Source organism: Chiloscyllium punctatum, chromosome 11 (assembly GCF_047496795.1).
Source record: "Chiloscyllium punctatum isolate Juve2018m chromosome 11, sChiPun1.3, whole genome shotgun sequence".
NCBI classification, from domain to species: Eukaryota; Metazoa; Chordata; class Chondrichthyes; order Orectolobiformes; family Hemiscylliidae; genus Chiloscyllium; species Chiloscyllium punctatum.
This window is the reverse complement of record NC_092749.1, coordinates 42,245,397-42,259,658: the sequence shown is the minus strand read 5'-3', so window position 1 is coordinate 42,259,658 and position 14,262 is coordinate 42,245,397. Positions and strand designations below refer to the sequence as shown.

Genomic DNA, 14,262 nt, shown 5'->3' with positions numbered 1-14,262 from the left:
CAATGATAAAACTATTGGAGTAGCAAATGCTGATACCTGTAAGTTCTTAGTAACAAAGACAAAAGGTGATATGAATCTCTATCCAGAACTCAAACTTATTGGTGACACTAAGTGTTCCTATTTAAAGCAAGAATTTTGTTTAGCTGACATTGCAGAAGAGTTGTTTTAATAGCCATATTTAAATAATAAGAATAATCAATACACCTCAACCTCAACTAAAGTTGTCACCTCTCGCTCTCACCGTTAGCATTCAGACTGAAAATGTCACAAGTTCTAACGTCAAGTGCATGTTCATGACAATGATTCAGAACAGGGACACCAAATGAACATGATTTTCAGGCTCTCTTTTGTGTTAGCTAAACTGATATTTAGAAAAGTATTTCCTGTTTCATTTGATATTTTGAACTTATTTTAGGCTTTAAGATAACAAGCTATTTTGATCGCCATTCTGCACATAGCAGGTAAGTTCCAAAAATTTGAATGAAATGTTAAAATGCATTTGCTGAACTCAATCATCAATATTTCTGTCAGTAATCAAAACTGCAAAGATTGTGTTTATTTAAAATGTAACAAAAACAAAATCATTATAACTGCTGCACATGAAAAGCAAATTACAACACCTTTGACTGACAAAAAATGCAACAAAATACTCAGTGTGGTCAGGCGGAGCAGAGAATTTGCAAAATATTCTTAACACAAATTTTAGTGCAATATTATTTTAAAACTGGTGACAAAATGCTGAATTGTTCCTAAATCTCCACAAATTAAACAGAGAAAAATAAGAAACAATTCTTTAAGCAAGACTAACTGCACTACCAGTAGTGAATGTGGTATATTGAAAAATTAGTACCAAGAGCAACATTTTTTTTTAAATGATCGTGGAACTATGCATATTCATTACCAAAACAGCAAATTAATCTGCCCAAAAATTATTTGTAAATGATCCAAGGAAACATTACCAAAGTTCACTTTTAGAACTTTATTTTAGCAGCACAAACATAACTGAGATTGCACATCATTTGCACAAAATATTATGACAATGATGAATAAGAATTCCTCACAAGATAGACATCTGTTCAGATGGTCTTCATGGCAAGTGCAAAAACTTCCAGGTCCCATCACCTGTGGCACTATGTTTTATTCACCTAATCAATTTTAAATACATTTTCTCGAGCACTTCACATGATTCAATGACAATTTCTATCAAACCAAATCATTAGAATTAGGCAGAATCCTGGGCCCTGGAATTCCCACCAAATCACAGATTAAAGTTGATTAATCAATCTCATGTCCAAATTTTAGATAAACTGCTAGAAATAAACTTGGAAATCAGTAAACAGGTTACAACTGTACAGAGGATTATTTGCCAGTCCTTGAGTTGAGATTTTGGAATCATAATAGATTTTTCTCAGTTGTGTTTTTTGGGCTGGGCTGCCAGAAAGAGTGCTATCAAGCAGTAAATGGTCCCACCAATCGTCAATGCCATTGTAGTCCTGTATAGTAGTCGATCAGGGACACCTCGCTTTAAATGTACTGGCAAACCATCTGGCTTCTAGAAAGCAAGCATGATAAAAATTTTAAACTTAACACAACAATCACACTCATACAGCAAACATCTTTTTCCTGATTTACCAATGTTCCCTCTAACTTAGGAGGTTGCTAAGCAACCTACAAGATCCCCCACACATTGAATACAAGTTACACTCTCTAGGTTATGATCCACATGCAACCAAGCAAATAAACTTAAAGGTTCTGTGGACATTTTGTTTGAAAAAGAAGGAACATTGCTTTAACACTCAAAAGGTGTGCAATGCATTTGTGATGGCCCCATGAACGTTTATCATTAAGACAAACATGTGAATATATTTCAGTATAGACAAATGTGATATAGTTTATTGTGCGAGGAAGAGGAAAGGATATACTTCGTAGAAAATAGTTATCTAAATGGAGTAGAAATATCCTATATGGAGTACAAGCACCTGGGGTCCAGACACCTTTTAAAATCACAAAGGACTAGGTAGAAAGTAGATAAAGAAAATCAAATTGAACAGTTGACAACCAGAAGAAAGAAGTTCAAGTTCACTATCAAATAAACCAAAGAAAAATAAGGAAAATCCTTTTTAAGCAACTAACAGATTTTGGAATGCATTTGCTTTTAGCAGAGGTTATATACATTCAAAGGAAATTAGAGAAGTAGTTGAGGGGAAAAAAGAAGAATTGCAGGGATACAGAAAGAGAATACAGAAGGAAAATAACAGTAACTGGATTGAAACAGTCAGAGCAGACTCTATTCTTCTGTGCTGCATGTTTCACAAACATATAAGAACAGTTAGCACAGATCAATAAAAGGCCTAAAAGACAAAATAATGCACTGGGTTCATTTTGAAAATTACAGAAAGGCAGAGATGTTCATATTGCATCAAATTTTAGTTAAACCGCATGGAGTACTATGAATTGTTCTGGTCTCCATCTTATGGAAGTGACTTACAGATACTGAAGGTACATAAAAGATATTTCAGAATGATACTGGAACTAAGTGGTTAAACCTATTAGGAAATCTTAAGTAGGCTTGGGGCCTATTCACTGGAAAGGATAAGACTGATACGTGATTGTATTGGAGGTCTTTAAGATGATAATAGCTTAGCACTGGGTAAATACATATTTGTGAGAGAGCCCAGAATGACAGAACAGAAATATTATAGTCAACATTAAATCAAATAGGAAAATTCAAGAGATGCGCCTTTATCCAGACAGCGAGAAAGCTTGGACCTTACTTGTCGATGTACTTAAGGTGACTAACACAAGTATATTTTAGTGAATAGTGATTTCATTAGAGGTAGAATGGATGGGAGGTGGTTTACATGGAGCATAAAGACAACAGCAAACCATTTGAGCTGAATGTTTTGTAAAGACATTTCCTAGCATATTCCCAATTGCCCTCTTTTATAAAAATCTTTACAGGATACTTTTTAACAGGTCAAAACAAATTTACTCGGGCGCTTGTAGACTATTTTAATTAAACTAATGCTGCATAAAACCAGTTTCACTGAGAGTGTTTAAAGCAATAAATACCTAAAATAAGGCCAAGTTCAAACAGTGAAAAAAAACATTTAACAAGACAGGAAACAAGCACTTCGCAATGGTGTGGTGCCATTTTCTGAAAAGGCTTATTATTAGGACACTTCCATTTCTAGACAAAAATAAAAATCAGCTTTAAGGGTTTTTAGAATCACAATGTCACAATATATGTTATAACCAAAGCCTAAAATATAATTTAGGCATGAACTCCACGCTCCCAAGAGATAGGTTTTGGTTCTGTACGCAACAAAATTCAATTTTTTTTGCCAATTATTTTGTCTTCTACAATTATTCCAGTTAGTCTTCAATATTCACAATTCCTTCTGCTCATTTGAAGTGCAACTTGAACCCATGACCTTCTGACTCAAAGACAAGATGTTCCCACTGATGCATTGCACAAAACTCCAGAAGCTCCACAAAGATTCCTTTTAAAAATGATCAAAAAGCTGAACCTGTCAGGACCAGACAGCAGCAACTGTTGACATCTATCCTTGTCAGAAAATTGCAGCTTCTTAGCCAACTCTTTATGCCTGGTTACTGTGTAGCACAATTCCAAATATACATTATTCAAAAGGAAGGTTGTTACATATCTATTAACGCAGCAACCACTAAATATTTCCCTCTTTAAACTCAGAAACCTGAGTAAAGGGTTATTTCAGCATAATGACCATCTATCTACAGCTTAAAAAATGGTTAGAAAATAATTATACTGCATAGAAAACCCAGCTATACTGCTGTTAAGAAAATCCCTTGCAACAGCTATTCTCAAGAACAGATATGAGAATTGTTAAATGTTGGAAGTGACATATTTGAGAAAAAACAACACAGCCAAATGCCACTCTTTCTCTGAAAAAGTGACTCTATAATTAAGAATCTGTAGCTCCTGCTGAGTGTTGAAACATACACCATACACATTGCTGAGGTGGTATTTGGCCTAAGTATAGTAATCTAAAATTTACTTCATTAACTGGTCTGTATTGAGCATCAGGGCCCGTAAATTGTAAACTCTATACATTCAATTTGAACAAGTGAAAACAATGGACAAAATAGACATGTGGAAATATAGTGGAACCCTATTACAATTCAAATGCAGACAATGTGCAGAGACATTCATCTGATCTAGCCAAATTCAAAGCTTATAACAGTGCATTGTTTCTTAGATTTCCGAGAGAAGAGGTTGTCACATTATTGCTTAATTTGTTTTGAGCAACAGATGAACATCCTCAGTAATTGATACACTACACAACCAGAGCTATAATTTCATGAATGTACGTGAAAGATTATTCATCATATTACCAGGACTCTAAGGTAATAATGCAAGATCACAAATCATCCCTTATCATTTCTAAAATTCTTTGAATTCCTTAAAAAGGCACAAGTAGTTTGAAATTTTTTTTGCTGTAGTTAAGGCAAACTTTGATTCATACCTGAAACATTTGCTGGAAATCAGGCACCTTATTCCGTCCCAAGAAGTGCATTCCTCCTCCTTCCAATTCAGATATGGGTTTTGTGGGTGTAGCAAAAATCATAGTGGGGGTTTCTGTGGAAACTAGAGGCTTCAACCCCTATAAGAATGATTAAACATAACCAGTGAAACATGTGTCTACAGGTTGGGTATATGATACACCTTAAAGAAAATTACAACCTGGTTAATTAGGGCAGGGCTTTTCAAGATTCTGTCTTAATGAACCACATTAGCACATATCACATGTGGTGGGGGGGGTGGGTTGAAGATGCACAAAAGATATATCCATGTCCTTATGACTTTACATAAATTAAATGATAATACGAAACAGAACAAATTTCTAAATGGAGCTTACCCACCAGAACCAAGAACAGTCCTATGCAAACTCCTGAACCCGATAAATTCATCACAAGTAGGAACAAAATTGCCTGGAATCCAAAGGTTTCCTTAGCCTTTGGCATTGTTATTGAATAGGGATTACTGTACTGACTAGTTACATATAGCCACGGTCGTATCTTTTTAGACAAATATACTGATTTTAGTAGAAAACTGCTAACATACATTTAAGCAATACAAGTTACAATAATAATGTGTATCTGTACTTAATAATCTACCACCATTCAATAAAATTGAAATTCACACAAAGAGCACTTTACTTGTTTGTGTAATTTTACAAACAACTGCACAAAAATGGCTAAATTACAAGAAACCTTGCAAATGAATACTGAGATCAATACTCAATGATACTATAATATCCAATTTACTAAACTAAAAATGCAAAATGATGCATGGATTCCCTATCAACCATTAGTTTAGGGTAACAAATCAGAACATTCCTATGTTAAGGACCCTGAAGCAATGCTTTGCCTGAAAAGCTCCACTTGGAATAAAATTACATATTGGCTGAACATAGTTCAAAACAGAAAGCTTTGACAAAATATGCATTTTGCAGCAATAGTTCAAATCTTTGGATGGCCAACTCTACTTGCTCTCTAGCTAAGGGGCATTTATATTTACTAAAACAAACATAAGACTAGCAAGTAACAGTTACTATCTTTGTTTCACTGATACATGTGATGACTCAGTCATTTTTGCAATTCCAAACTTTGCTATTTCTTTTTAATCCCAGCTCCTTCCTTTTTTTCCCTCTCGTTTTTAATAAGCTTCCTCCACTTTTTCTTATACACTTATCAACACTGCATCTGTCAGGCTGAATATTCTTTGGCGAAGTGAGAGTCGCTTCAAGGTCAGTGGAGTGACTCTTGCTGTTAGGGCAAGTGGGTATTCTTGCCACATCTTACTAATTGGAGCTTCAGTCCTTATGGCAATAGCACATTAGATTTCTGTCCCATGTTAGCACCAGAAATTCTATAAGCAACTCACCAGAGTCCCAGAAGGAGCCACCTTCTCTCAAGCCAGTGTTGGATTGCAAAGACCATTGCACACCAGGACAGCCAGGGCTGCCCTGCATGATTAGAACATAGAACAGGCCCTTTGGCCCTCGCTGTTGTGCCGACCTGTGGAACCAATCTGAAGCCTATCTATCCTTTACTATTCCATTTTCATCCATATGTTTATCCAATGACCATTTAAATGCCCTTAAAGTTGGTGAGTCTACTACTGTCGCAGGAAGTGCGTTCCACGCCCCTACTACTCTCTGAATAAAGGAACTACCTCTGACATCTGTCCTATATCTATCAACCCTCAATTTAAAGTTATGTCACCTCATCTAGCCATCACCATTCAAGGAAAAAGGCTCTCACTGTCCAACCTATTTAACCCTCTATTATCTTATATGTCTCAGTTAAGCCACCTCTCAACCTTTTCTCTAATGAAGACAGCCTCAAGTCCCTAAATCTGCCTCATAAGACCATCCTTTCATACCAGGCAACATCCTAGTAAATCTTCTCTGAACCTTTTGGGTGGCACAGTGGTTAGCACTGCGGCCTCACAGCGCCAGAGACCCGGGTGCAATTCCCGCCTCAGGCGACTGACTGTGTGGAGTTTGCACGTTCTCCCCGTGTCTGCATGGGTTTCCTCCGGGTGCTCTGGTTTTCTCCCACAGTCCAAAGATGTGCAGGTCAGGTGGATTGGCCATGCTAAATTGCCCGTAGTGTTAGGTAAGGGGTAGATGTAGGGGTATGGGTTGGTTGCGCTTCGGCGGGGCGGTGTGGACTTGTTGGGCCGAAGGGCCTGTTTCCACACTAAGTAATCTAATCTAATCTTTTCCAAAGCTTCCACATCCTTCCTATAATGCGGTGACCAGAACTGTATGCAATACTCCAAGTGCAGTCGCACCAGAGTTTTACAGAGCTGCAGCATGGCCTTGTTGTTCCAAAACTCTATCCCTCTACCAATAAAAGCTAACACATCGTATGCCTTCTTAACAACCCTATCAACCTGGATGACAACTTTCAGGGACCTACATGGACATCGAAATCACTCTGCTCATTTACATCACTGCTGACATTTGCCCCAAATTGGTGCCCCGCTTTTAAGGCAGGATTCTGGAGCTCCTGCTGGACAAGGTGGGGCATGAGCAGGAATTGTCTTTCCAACATGGCCATCAGTGGAGGCCATAACACCAGACTCTGGCAGCCTGGTCAGAAGTTGTCACCCAGGTTAGAGCAGTTTCAACCTCAAGTAATGCTCAGCACTGTAGAAAGTAAGTCAATGTCCTAATACATGCCAATAGCTTAAGTGCCACCATCCTCTCTCTTATACTTCATAGTCACTCTATCTCTGCTACTATACTCAGCTCCTACCAATGCTCATACTCTACCAGTCTCACAATGCATACAACATCTTCCCAACTCACCCTCACACACCCTAACCTGGTGACATACCAACACTGCACACCATCTGTGCTGCCTACTCACTTGGGCTGGACACCAACAGTAAAACTCTGTCACCTACTTCCATCTTCCAAAAACTGGTGTTTCAGGTTTAGTTAAATGTTACTTAGTTGTGCGTATCAATCTATCTTCACTCATATTTACTGCACTGCTTTACTGCCAAAAATGACACTGTGACATACAGCACATTTGACCATCTCCAGCGGGATTCCTCAAATCACTCAAAGATACACAGATAAGCAACAGCTTTTTACCACCACCTCCTATGTGCAAGACTAATAGACATTTAACAGTACACATAGGAGACTAATTAGGTAAATGGATCAAAGAAGACAGATTTAAGTGATGGTATGTTGACTTAGTCTCATTGAATGATGCATTTTAAACATTAAGACCATATGAGCGCAAGCCCATAAGATGAAGTACAGAAGCAGGGAATTCAACCCATCAGGTCTGTTCTGCCGCTCAATTAGGTCACAGGTGATACAATAATCCTCAACTCCCTTTGTGTACCTTTTCCCCAGAATCCTTGCTTCCCTTTCTAATTAAATCAAATCTGTCAATGACAAACGAATATACTTAACACCATAACCTGGACAACCCTCTGTGGTAGAAAAATGAAGATTCATTACCCTCGGCAGAAATTCCTCATCTATCTTAAATGGGTGACTCCTTATTTTCAGACTTTACCTTCTGTTTCTAGACTCTCCCATAAAGAGAAGCAACCTTTTCCCATCTGCCCCATCAAGCCTGCTAAAGAATCTTGTAGATTTCAATAAAGTTATCACTTACTCTTCCAAGTTCCAAAAGGTACAGGCCCAACCTAATCAACCTCTCTCATAACACAGTTCCTCCATACCTGGGATCAGCCTAATGAACTGCCTCCAATGCAGTTTATCTAGATAAGGGCCCCAAGATGGTTCATGGTATTCCAGCTGTGGTCTGATGAGTGCCCTTTACAGATTTAACAAAACCTCCCTACTCTTATGCTCTCTCCCCATTGAAATAAAGGCCAACATTCCATTTGCCTTCCCAATTAACCAATGAATGTGGATGCTAGCTTTATGAGATTCATGTGCAAGGTCTCCCAAATCCCTCTATTTAGAGGCCTTCTATGACTTTCTCCATTTAAATAATATTCAGCTCCTCTATTCCATCTCTCAACTTTTTGCCCATTCTCTTAATTTATATCTCTCTGCAGATTCTATGTAATCCTCACCACTTGCCTTCCCACTTATTTTGTGCCATACAAAAGCTGGCTGTAATACATTCCCTTTCCTCAACTAGTTATTAACATGTTAAAAATTGATCTGAATTCTTCAATAGCAGTGACAGTGAAACTGCCACCATTCATCATTGATACTCCTCTAAAAGAGGCAGTAACTTCAACTGCCTGCAAATGTACTGTTAAAATCTGAAATCCAGACATAAAAACATGCCTGCATGTTTAACTGATTGTCAAGAGATAGTTTTAAAAGTTCATAAATAATAAAGACTAAAACTTTTCACAGGTTTATAAATTAACTCCAGAATGGTAAAATTTGAACATCCAACACGTTTGCTATCCCATAAAACGTATCCTAGGGTGTCCAGAGTAACAGATGTAAATCCTGAAGCAACAACAAAATCTTTTCTTTTGCCTGACATAGGGTCTAGATATGAAAAGTAGATGCAGAATGGAGTAACCATCAAAAACAATTCAAAAATTTTGCTGCACTTGAATTGCAGAGTGCATTCCTAACTCAAGCATGTCAACCTGAATGGCAGCGTTTTTTAATCAGGATATCAGTATTATTTTCAACTATTCTGGGATCAGGAATTCTAAAAACTCACAACCGTCTGAATGAAAGAAATTTCTCATCTCAGTTCTACTTATTCACAAATAATGACTTGTCCACTCAATCTCTCATTAGACAATCCTTTCATACCAAGAATCAGTCCACTGAAGGTTCATTGCACGTCTTCCCTCCTGAGTTAGAATGCCCTGCCTTAGGCAAAGAAACCAAAAGTGTGCATGGTCCTCCAGTTATGGTCTTAGCAAGGCTCTATGTGATTATAGTAAGTGGTAAGACCTGTAGTAAAGGCAAATAGAATGTTGGCCTTTATTTCAAAGGGCATTGAATATAAAAGTAGGGAGGTTTTGCTAAATCTGTACAGGGCACTAGTCAGAACACAGCTGGAATACTGTGAACAGTTTTGGGGCCCTTACCTAAGGAAAGAGATACTGGCATTGTTGACAGTCTAGATTGTAGCAAGACACTCTAACACTTTACTCACTTTGCAATAAAGGCTGACATAACATATGATTTCCTAATCACTTGTTGTACCAGGATGTTAGCTGTTGATTTGTAGGCAAGATAACCCAGAACTCTCTGAATACCAATATTTTACACTATCACATTTAAAGAAAATCCTGGTTTTTGATTTTTCCTACCAAAGTGAACAAGCATCTTTTTGCCCACACATTCGACATATTTGTACCCATTCTGTGGTCACCTTGCCTCTTCTTTACAGGTAAGATTTTCCCTTAATTTTGTATTGTCAATAGAATTGGTTTGTACACTCAATTGCCTTATCAGAGTCATCTGATCCTATCCAACCATCTCAAAAGTGCAAAAGTTGAGCATCAGACAAGGATGGTCATCAGCGTGGTCTCACCAATAACTGCACTGAGGGATGAACAGTCTGTCTTCTTACACTGACATGCAAAACTAACTATAGTAGTCAAGTCCCTCAAGTGGAAGGAAGAACTGGTATTTTCACAGTCAAAAATTACACAACACCAGGGATTATAGTCCAACCGGTTATTTACCTGATGAAGGAGCAGCGCTCTGAAAGCTAGTGCTTCCAAATCAACCTGTTAGACTATAACCTGGTGTTATGCGATTTTTAACTTTGTCCACCCCAGTCCAACACTGGCACCTCCACCTCATGCTATTTTCACAGCCTCGGTCATTCCAAAGCTCTTCACAACCAATCAAGTACTTTGAGAAAGTCACTAAATGCACTTTTATCAATTTATGAATAAAGAATATGGGTAGGACGGAGAAGTTAGGTTGGAGTGACGTTGATAATGACCGAGTCACTGGTCTCCTCTCCGGTCAGCCTGTCCCAGTGAAGAAGCAGCGGCTCCCCCACAGCAAGGTCAAGCCGGGCACCCGGACGCAGCTTCGACAGGGGCCACCTTCACTAGTACCTCACCATCCCTCCAGCCCACTGTTTCCTACCTGCGGGCAATAGGCCACAGGCCCAGCCCCACCACTCAGTCTCTGCGTGAATCCGTTAAACTTGTAGAACATGTTCAGCCCTGACGTCGGGACACTCCTGCGACAGGAAAGGCACCCAGCAGGGTCCATCCGTAAAGTGTCGCCGTATACACACGTCATCTTGGGCGTCCCTGCTCCGCCTGAATGTTCCTGCCATATTAAAGAAAACCTTTCTCGGCGAGATGGGAGTGCACTTTAGTGACTAAAAATTGAGTGTGATTTAAAGTGTTGAATTTATTGCGTATATTTGCCGGGGGCATTGAGCTGAATCCTGTAACTTTGAAGGAGAAGCGACTGCAAGGTATGTGGTTAATTGACGGGTCCATATCTGTTGAGTTGTTTTGAAATTAACCTGTTCAGAGATGTTACCTCTAGAGTAGGTGGGACTTGAACTCGGGCCGCAGAAAGCTGCTGTTTGTGCCAAATTGCTGTCAGGTTGAGATTATATAATTGTTCACCTTGCACTTCTCTTTCGCTGTCAGTCCATTCTGGGTTTTGTTTTGCCCATGAATGTTTACTTTTCAAAATAAGTCAATCTCTTGAAAAGAATGTTTGACAGACCCCATTATACTATCCTGTCTATGCTGCCCCTTTGATGGAGCAATTCACTAATGCCTTGCCTTTTCCACTCAGTCCTGTTATTCTCTCCTTTTCAGATAAATGCATCAATTCCCATTAAAAAGCCTTAACTGACTGTGGCTCCACCACACCGCAAGGCACCATATTCCAGAACCTCACCACTCACTGTATGGAAAATACTTTTCCTTGTATTGGTATTATTTCTTTTGCCAATTACCTTAAATCTGTGCACTATGGATCTCTATCTTTCCACGATTTCTCTCTATCTACTCTTTTTGGAACTTTCATGATTTTGAATACCATCATCGAGTCTCCTTTCAAACCTCTTGGAGATGTGATCCAATTTCTCCAAAGTTTCTATATATTGGAACTGAATTTCCTCACACTTAAACAATTTTAGTGGACTGTTTCTTCTGCATCCTCTCTAATGCTTTTGTATATTTCCTAAAGAAGGGACCCAGAAATGGACAGAATGCTGCAAATGAAGCTAAATCAGTGATTGATACATAGTTAACATAATTTTGTGAGTTCTTTACTCTGCACCTCTGTTTATATAGCCCGGAATGCCATGTTTTGTGAGAGAATGCAGCTCTTGTGCATCACCACCCATGTACTCCCTTTACAACTATATTCTTTATACTATCTCTGCATTCTTCCAACCAAAATGAATGACTTCACATTTCACTGACTGGCCTTGAGTATCTGGACTTATCTTTACACCCTTAGAAGATTGGAAAGTGATGGTCAGTAGTTTCCATCTTTTATGCTTCAGTGTCCTTGGATTCATCTCGTTGTGTCCTGGTGTCTTATTGACTTTAAGACAGATTGTCCAATGCCACCTCCTAATTAATTTAAATTTTTCCAGTGTCTGAACTACCTCGTCTTTTCAGCATGATGTCAGCAGCAATCTCTTTGTTGATAAAGACAGATGTACAATATTCATTCAATGATTCAGCCATGCCCCTGCCTCTGTGGATAAATCATCTTTTTGATCTATAATTGGTCCCACACTACTGTTGGCACTCTCTTCCTATTGATATGTCTATAAAGGCCTTTGGATTTCCTTTTATGCTAGCTGACAGTCTCTTCTCATTCTCTCTTCTTGTTGCTTTTATTTGCTTTCCCAATTCCCGTCTGCACCTTTTTGTTTGGCTCGCTTCTGAATTGTATCATCCACCTTATATCTGTCATGAGTATGCACGTTCTGCTTCATCTTAATTTTTAACTCTTTGGTCATCCACAGCACTCTATATTTGTTTGCCTGGTCTTCCTCCCCTCTGGAAATATAGAGTTATCAAGATGTACAGCACGGAAACAGACCCTTCAGTCCAACTCCTCTATGACAACCGAATATGCTAATCTTATCTAGTCCCATTTGCCAGTATTTGGCCCATATCTCTCCAAACCTTTCCTATTCATATACCCATCCAGATGCTTTTTAAATGCTGCAATTGTACCAGCCTCCAGCACTTCCTCTGGCAGCTCATTCCATACATGTAGCACCCTCTGCATGAAAAAGTTGACTCTTCACTCCAATTTATATCTTTCCCCTTTCACCCTAAACCTATGCCCTCTAGTTCTGGACTCCCCCACCCCAGGGAAAATACCTTGTCTATTTATCATATTCATGCCCCTCATGATTTTATAAATCTCTATAAAGTCACCCCTCAGCCTCCAATGCTCCAGGGAAAACAGCCCCAGCCTATTCGGCCTCACCCTATAGCTCAAATCCTCCAACCCTGGCAACATCCTTGTAAATCTTTTCTGAACCCTTTCAAGTTTCACAATGTCGTTCTGATAGGAAGGAGACCAGAGTTGCACACAATATTCCAAAAATGGCCTAACCAGTCCTGCACAGCCACAACATGACCTCTCGACCCCTATACTCAATGCTCTGACCAATAAAGGAAACATACCAAACACTGCCTTCACTATCCGATCTAGCTGCAATCCTATTTTCAAGGAACTATGAACTGCACTCAAGGTCTCTTTGTTCAGCAACACTCCCTAGGACCTTACCATTAAGTGTATAAGTCCTGCCCTGATTTGCTTTTCCAAAATGCAGCACCTCACATTTATCTAAATTAACTCCATCTGCCGTTCCTCAGCCATTGGCTCATCTGATCAAAATCCTGTTATACCCTCTTGACAGTACTTGAATTATTTCTGCTTTTAAAAGTAGCCCGGTGTTCACTTCCAATTTTACCTGCTCATCATTGATTCAAAATTATCTGGGGTATATCTATTTTTACCCAGCTGAAGTTGGCTTTTCCCCAGATGATTATTATTGAATTTATTTTTGTTCTTTGCCATGGTTAACCTAAACCTTATAATGCAATGATCATTGATCTATGACTGTTCTCTTCCTGATATAGGGGATCGAAGGTGACAGGGAGAAAATGGGAGAATGGGGTTGAGAAACTTATCAGCCATGATTAAATGGTGGAGCAGACTCGATGGGCTGAATGGCCTAATTACTGCTCCGAGGTCTTATGGTCTTACTCCCTTGACTCAGCTCATCACCAAGAACTGTGTCCAGCAATGTTGTCTTTCTCATTGGACTGGAAAAACGCTGCTGTAGAAAAATCTCCTGAACATACTCTCGAAGTTCTTGCTCCTCATTGTCCGATACAAATGATCCCATTCTATTTGGATAATTACGGCCCTCTACCGCTGTAAATCTCACATTTCTGTACAATATGCTTGCAAATTTATTCCTCTAAATCTTTTTGAATGGTTGGTGATGATACCCAGCAATGTAATTACATGATTTTGTGTTCCTTAGTTCTAGCCATATAGATTATATGCTTGAATTATTTCCTTTCTAAGCCTGTGACCTGTACCACCTGGAACGCCAAGGGCAGCAGATACATGGGGATACCATCACCTGCAAGTTCCCTTCCAAGCCATGTAATATTCTGATTTGGAACTAAATTGCTGTACCTTCATTATTGATGGGACAGAATCCTGAAACTGCCTTCCAGTCAGCAGTGGGGATATATCTGCAGTAAAAGGACTG

The 14,262-nt window shown here is 39.0% G+C and overlaps 1 protein-coding gene and 1 long non-coding RNA gene across 2 annotated transcripts in view; one reads left to right on the top strand and one right to left on the bottom strand.

The window, feature by feature from the left end:
* Positions 1-964: 964 nt before the first annotated feature.
* cox7a2l (cytochrome c oxidase subunit 7A2 like) lies at positions 965-10,768 on the bottom strand. Its single transcript, XM_072580686.1, has 3 exons — positions 10,626-10,768; positions 4,506-4,643; positions 965-1,552 (listed from the first exon to the last, which is right to left on the bottom strand). Exons 1-3 carry the CDS (start codon positions 10,752-10,754, stop codon positions 1,409-1,411), a joined length of 411 nt encoding a protein of 136 aa, XP_072436787.1. The 5' UTR covers positions 10,755-10,768; the 3' UTR covers positions 965-1,408.
* Positions 10,769-10,779: 11 nt separating this feature from the next.
* The window catches only part of LOC140482931 (uncharacterized), a 44,568-nt gene continuing 41,085 nt past the window's right edge, over positions 10,780-14,262 (top strand). The window contains exon 1 of the long non-coding RNA XR_011961825.1: positions 10,780-10,965. This is a non-coding gene — a long non-coding RNA (uncharacterized lncRNA). The remainder of the gene's footprint in view (positions 10,966-14,262) is intronic.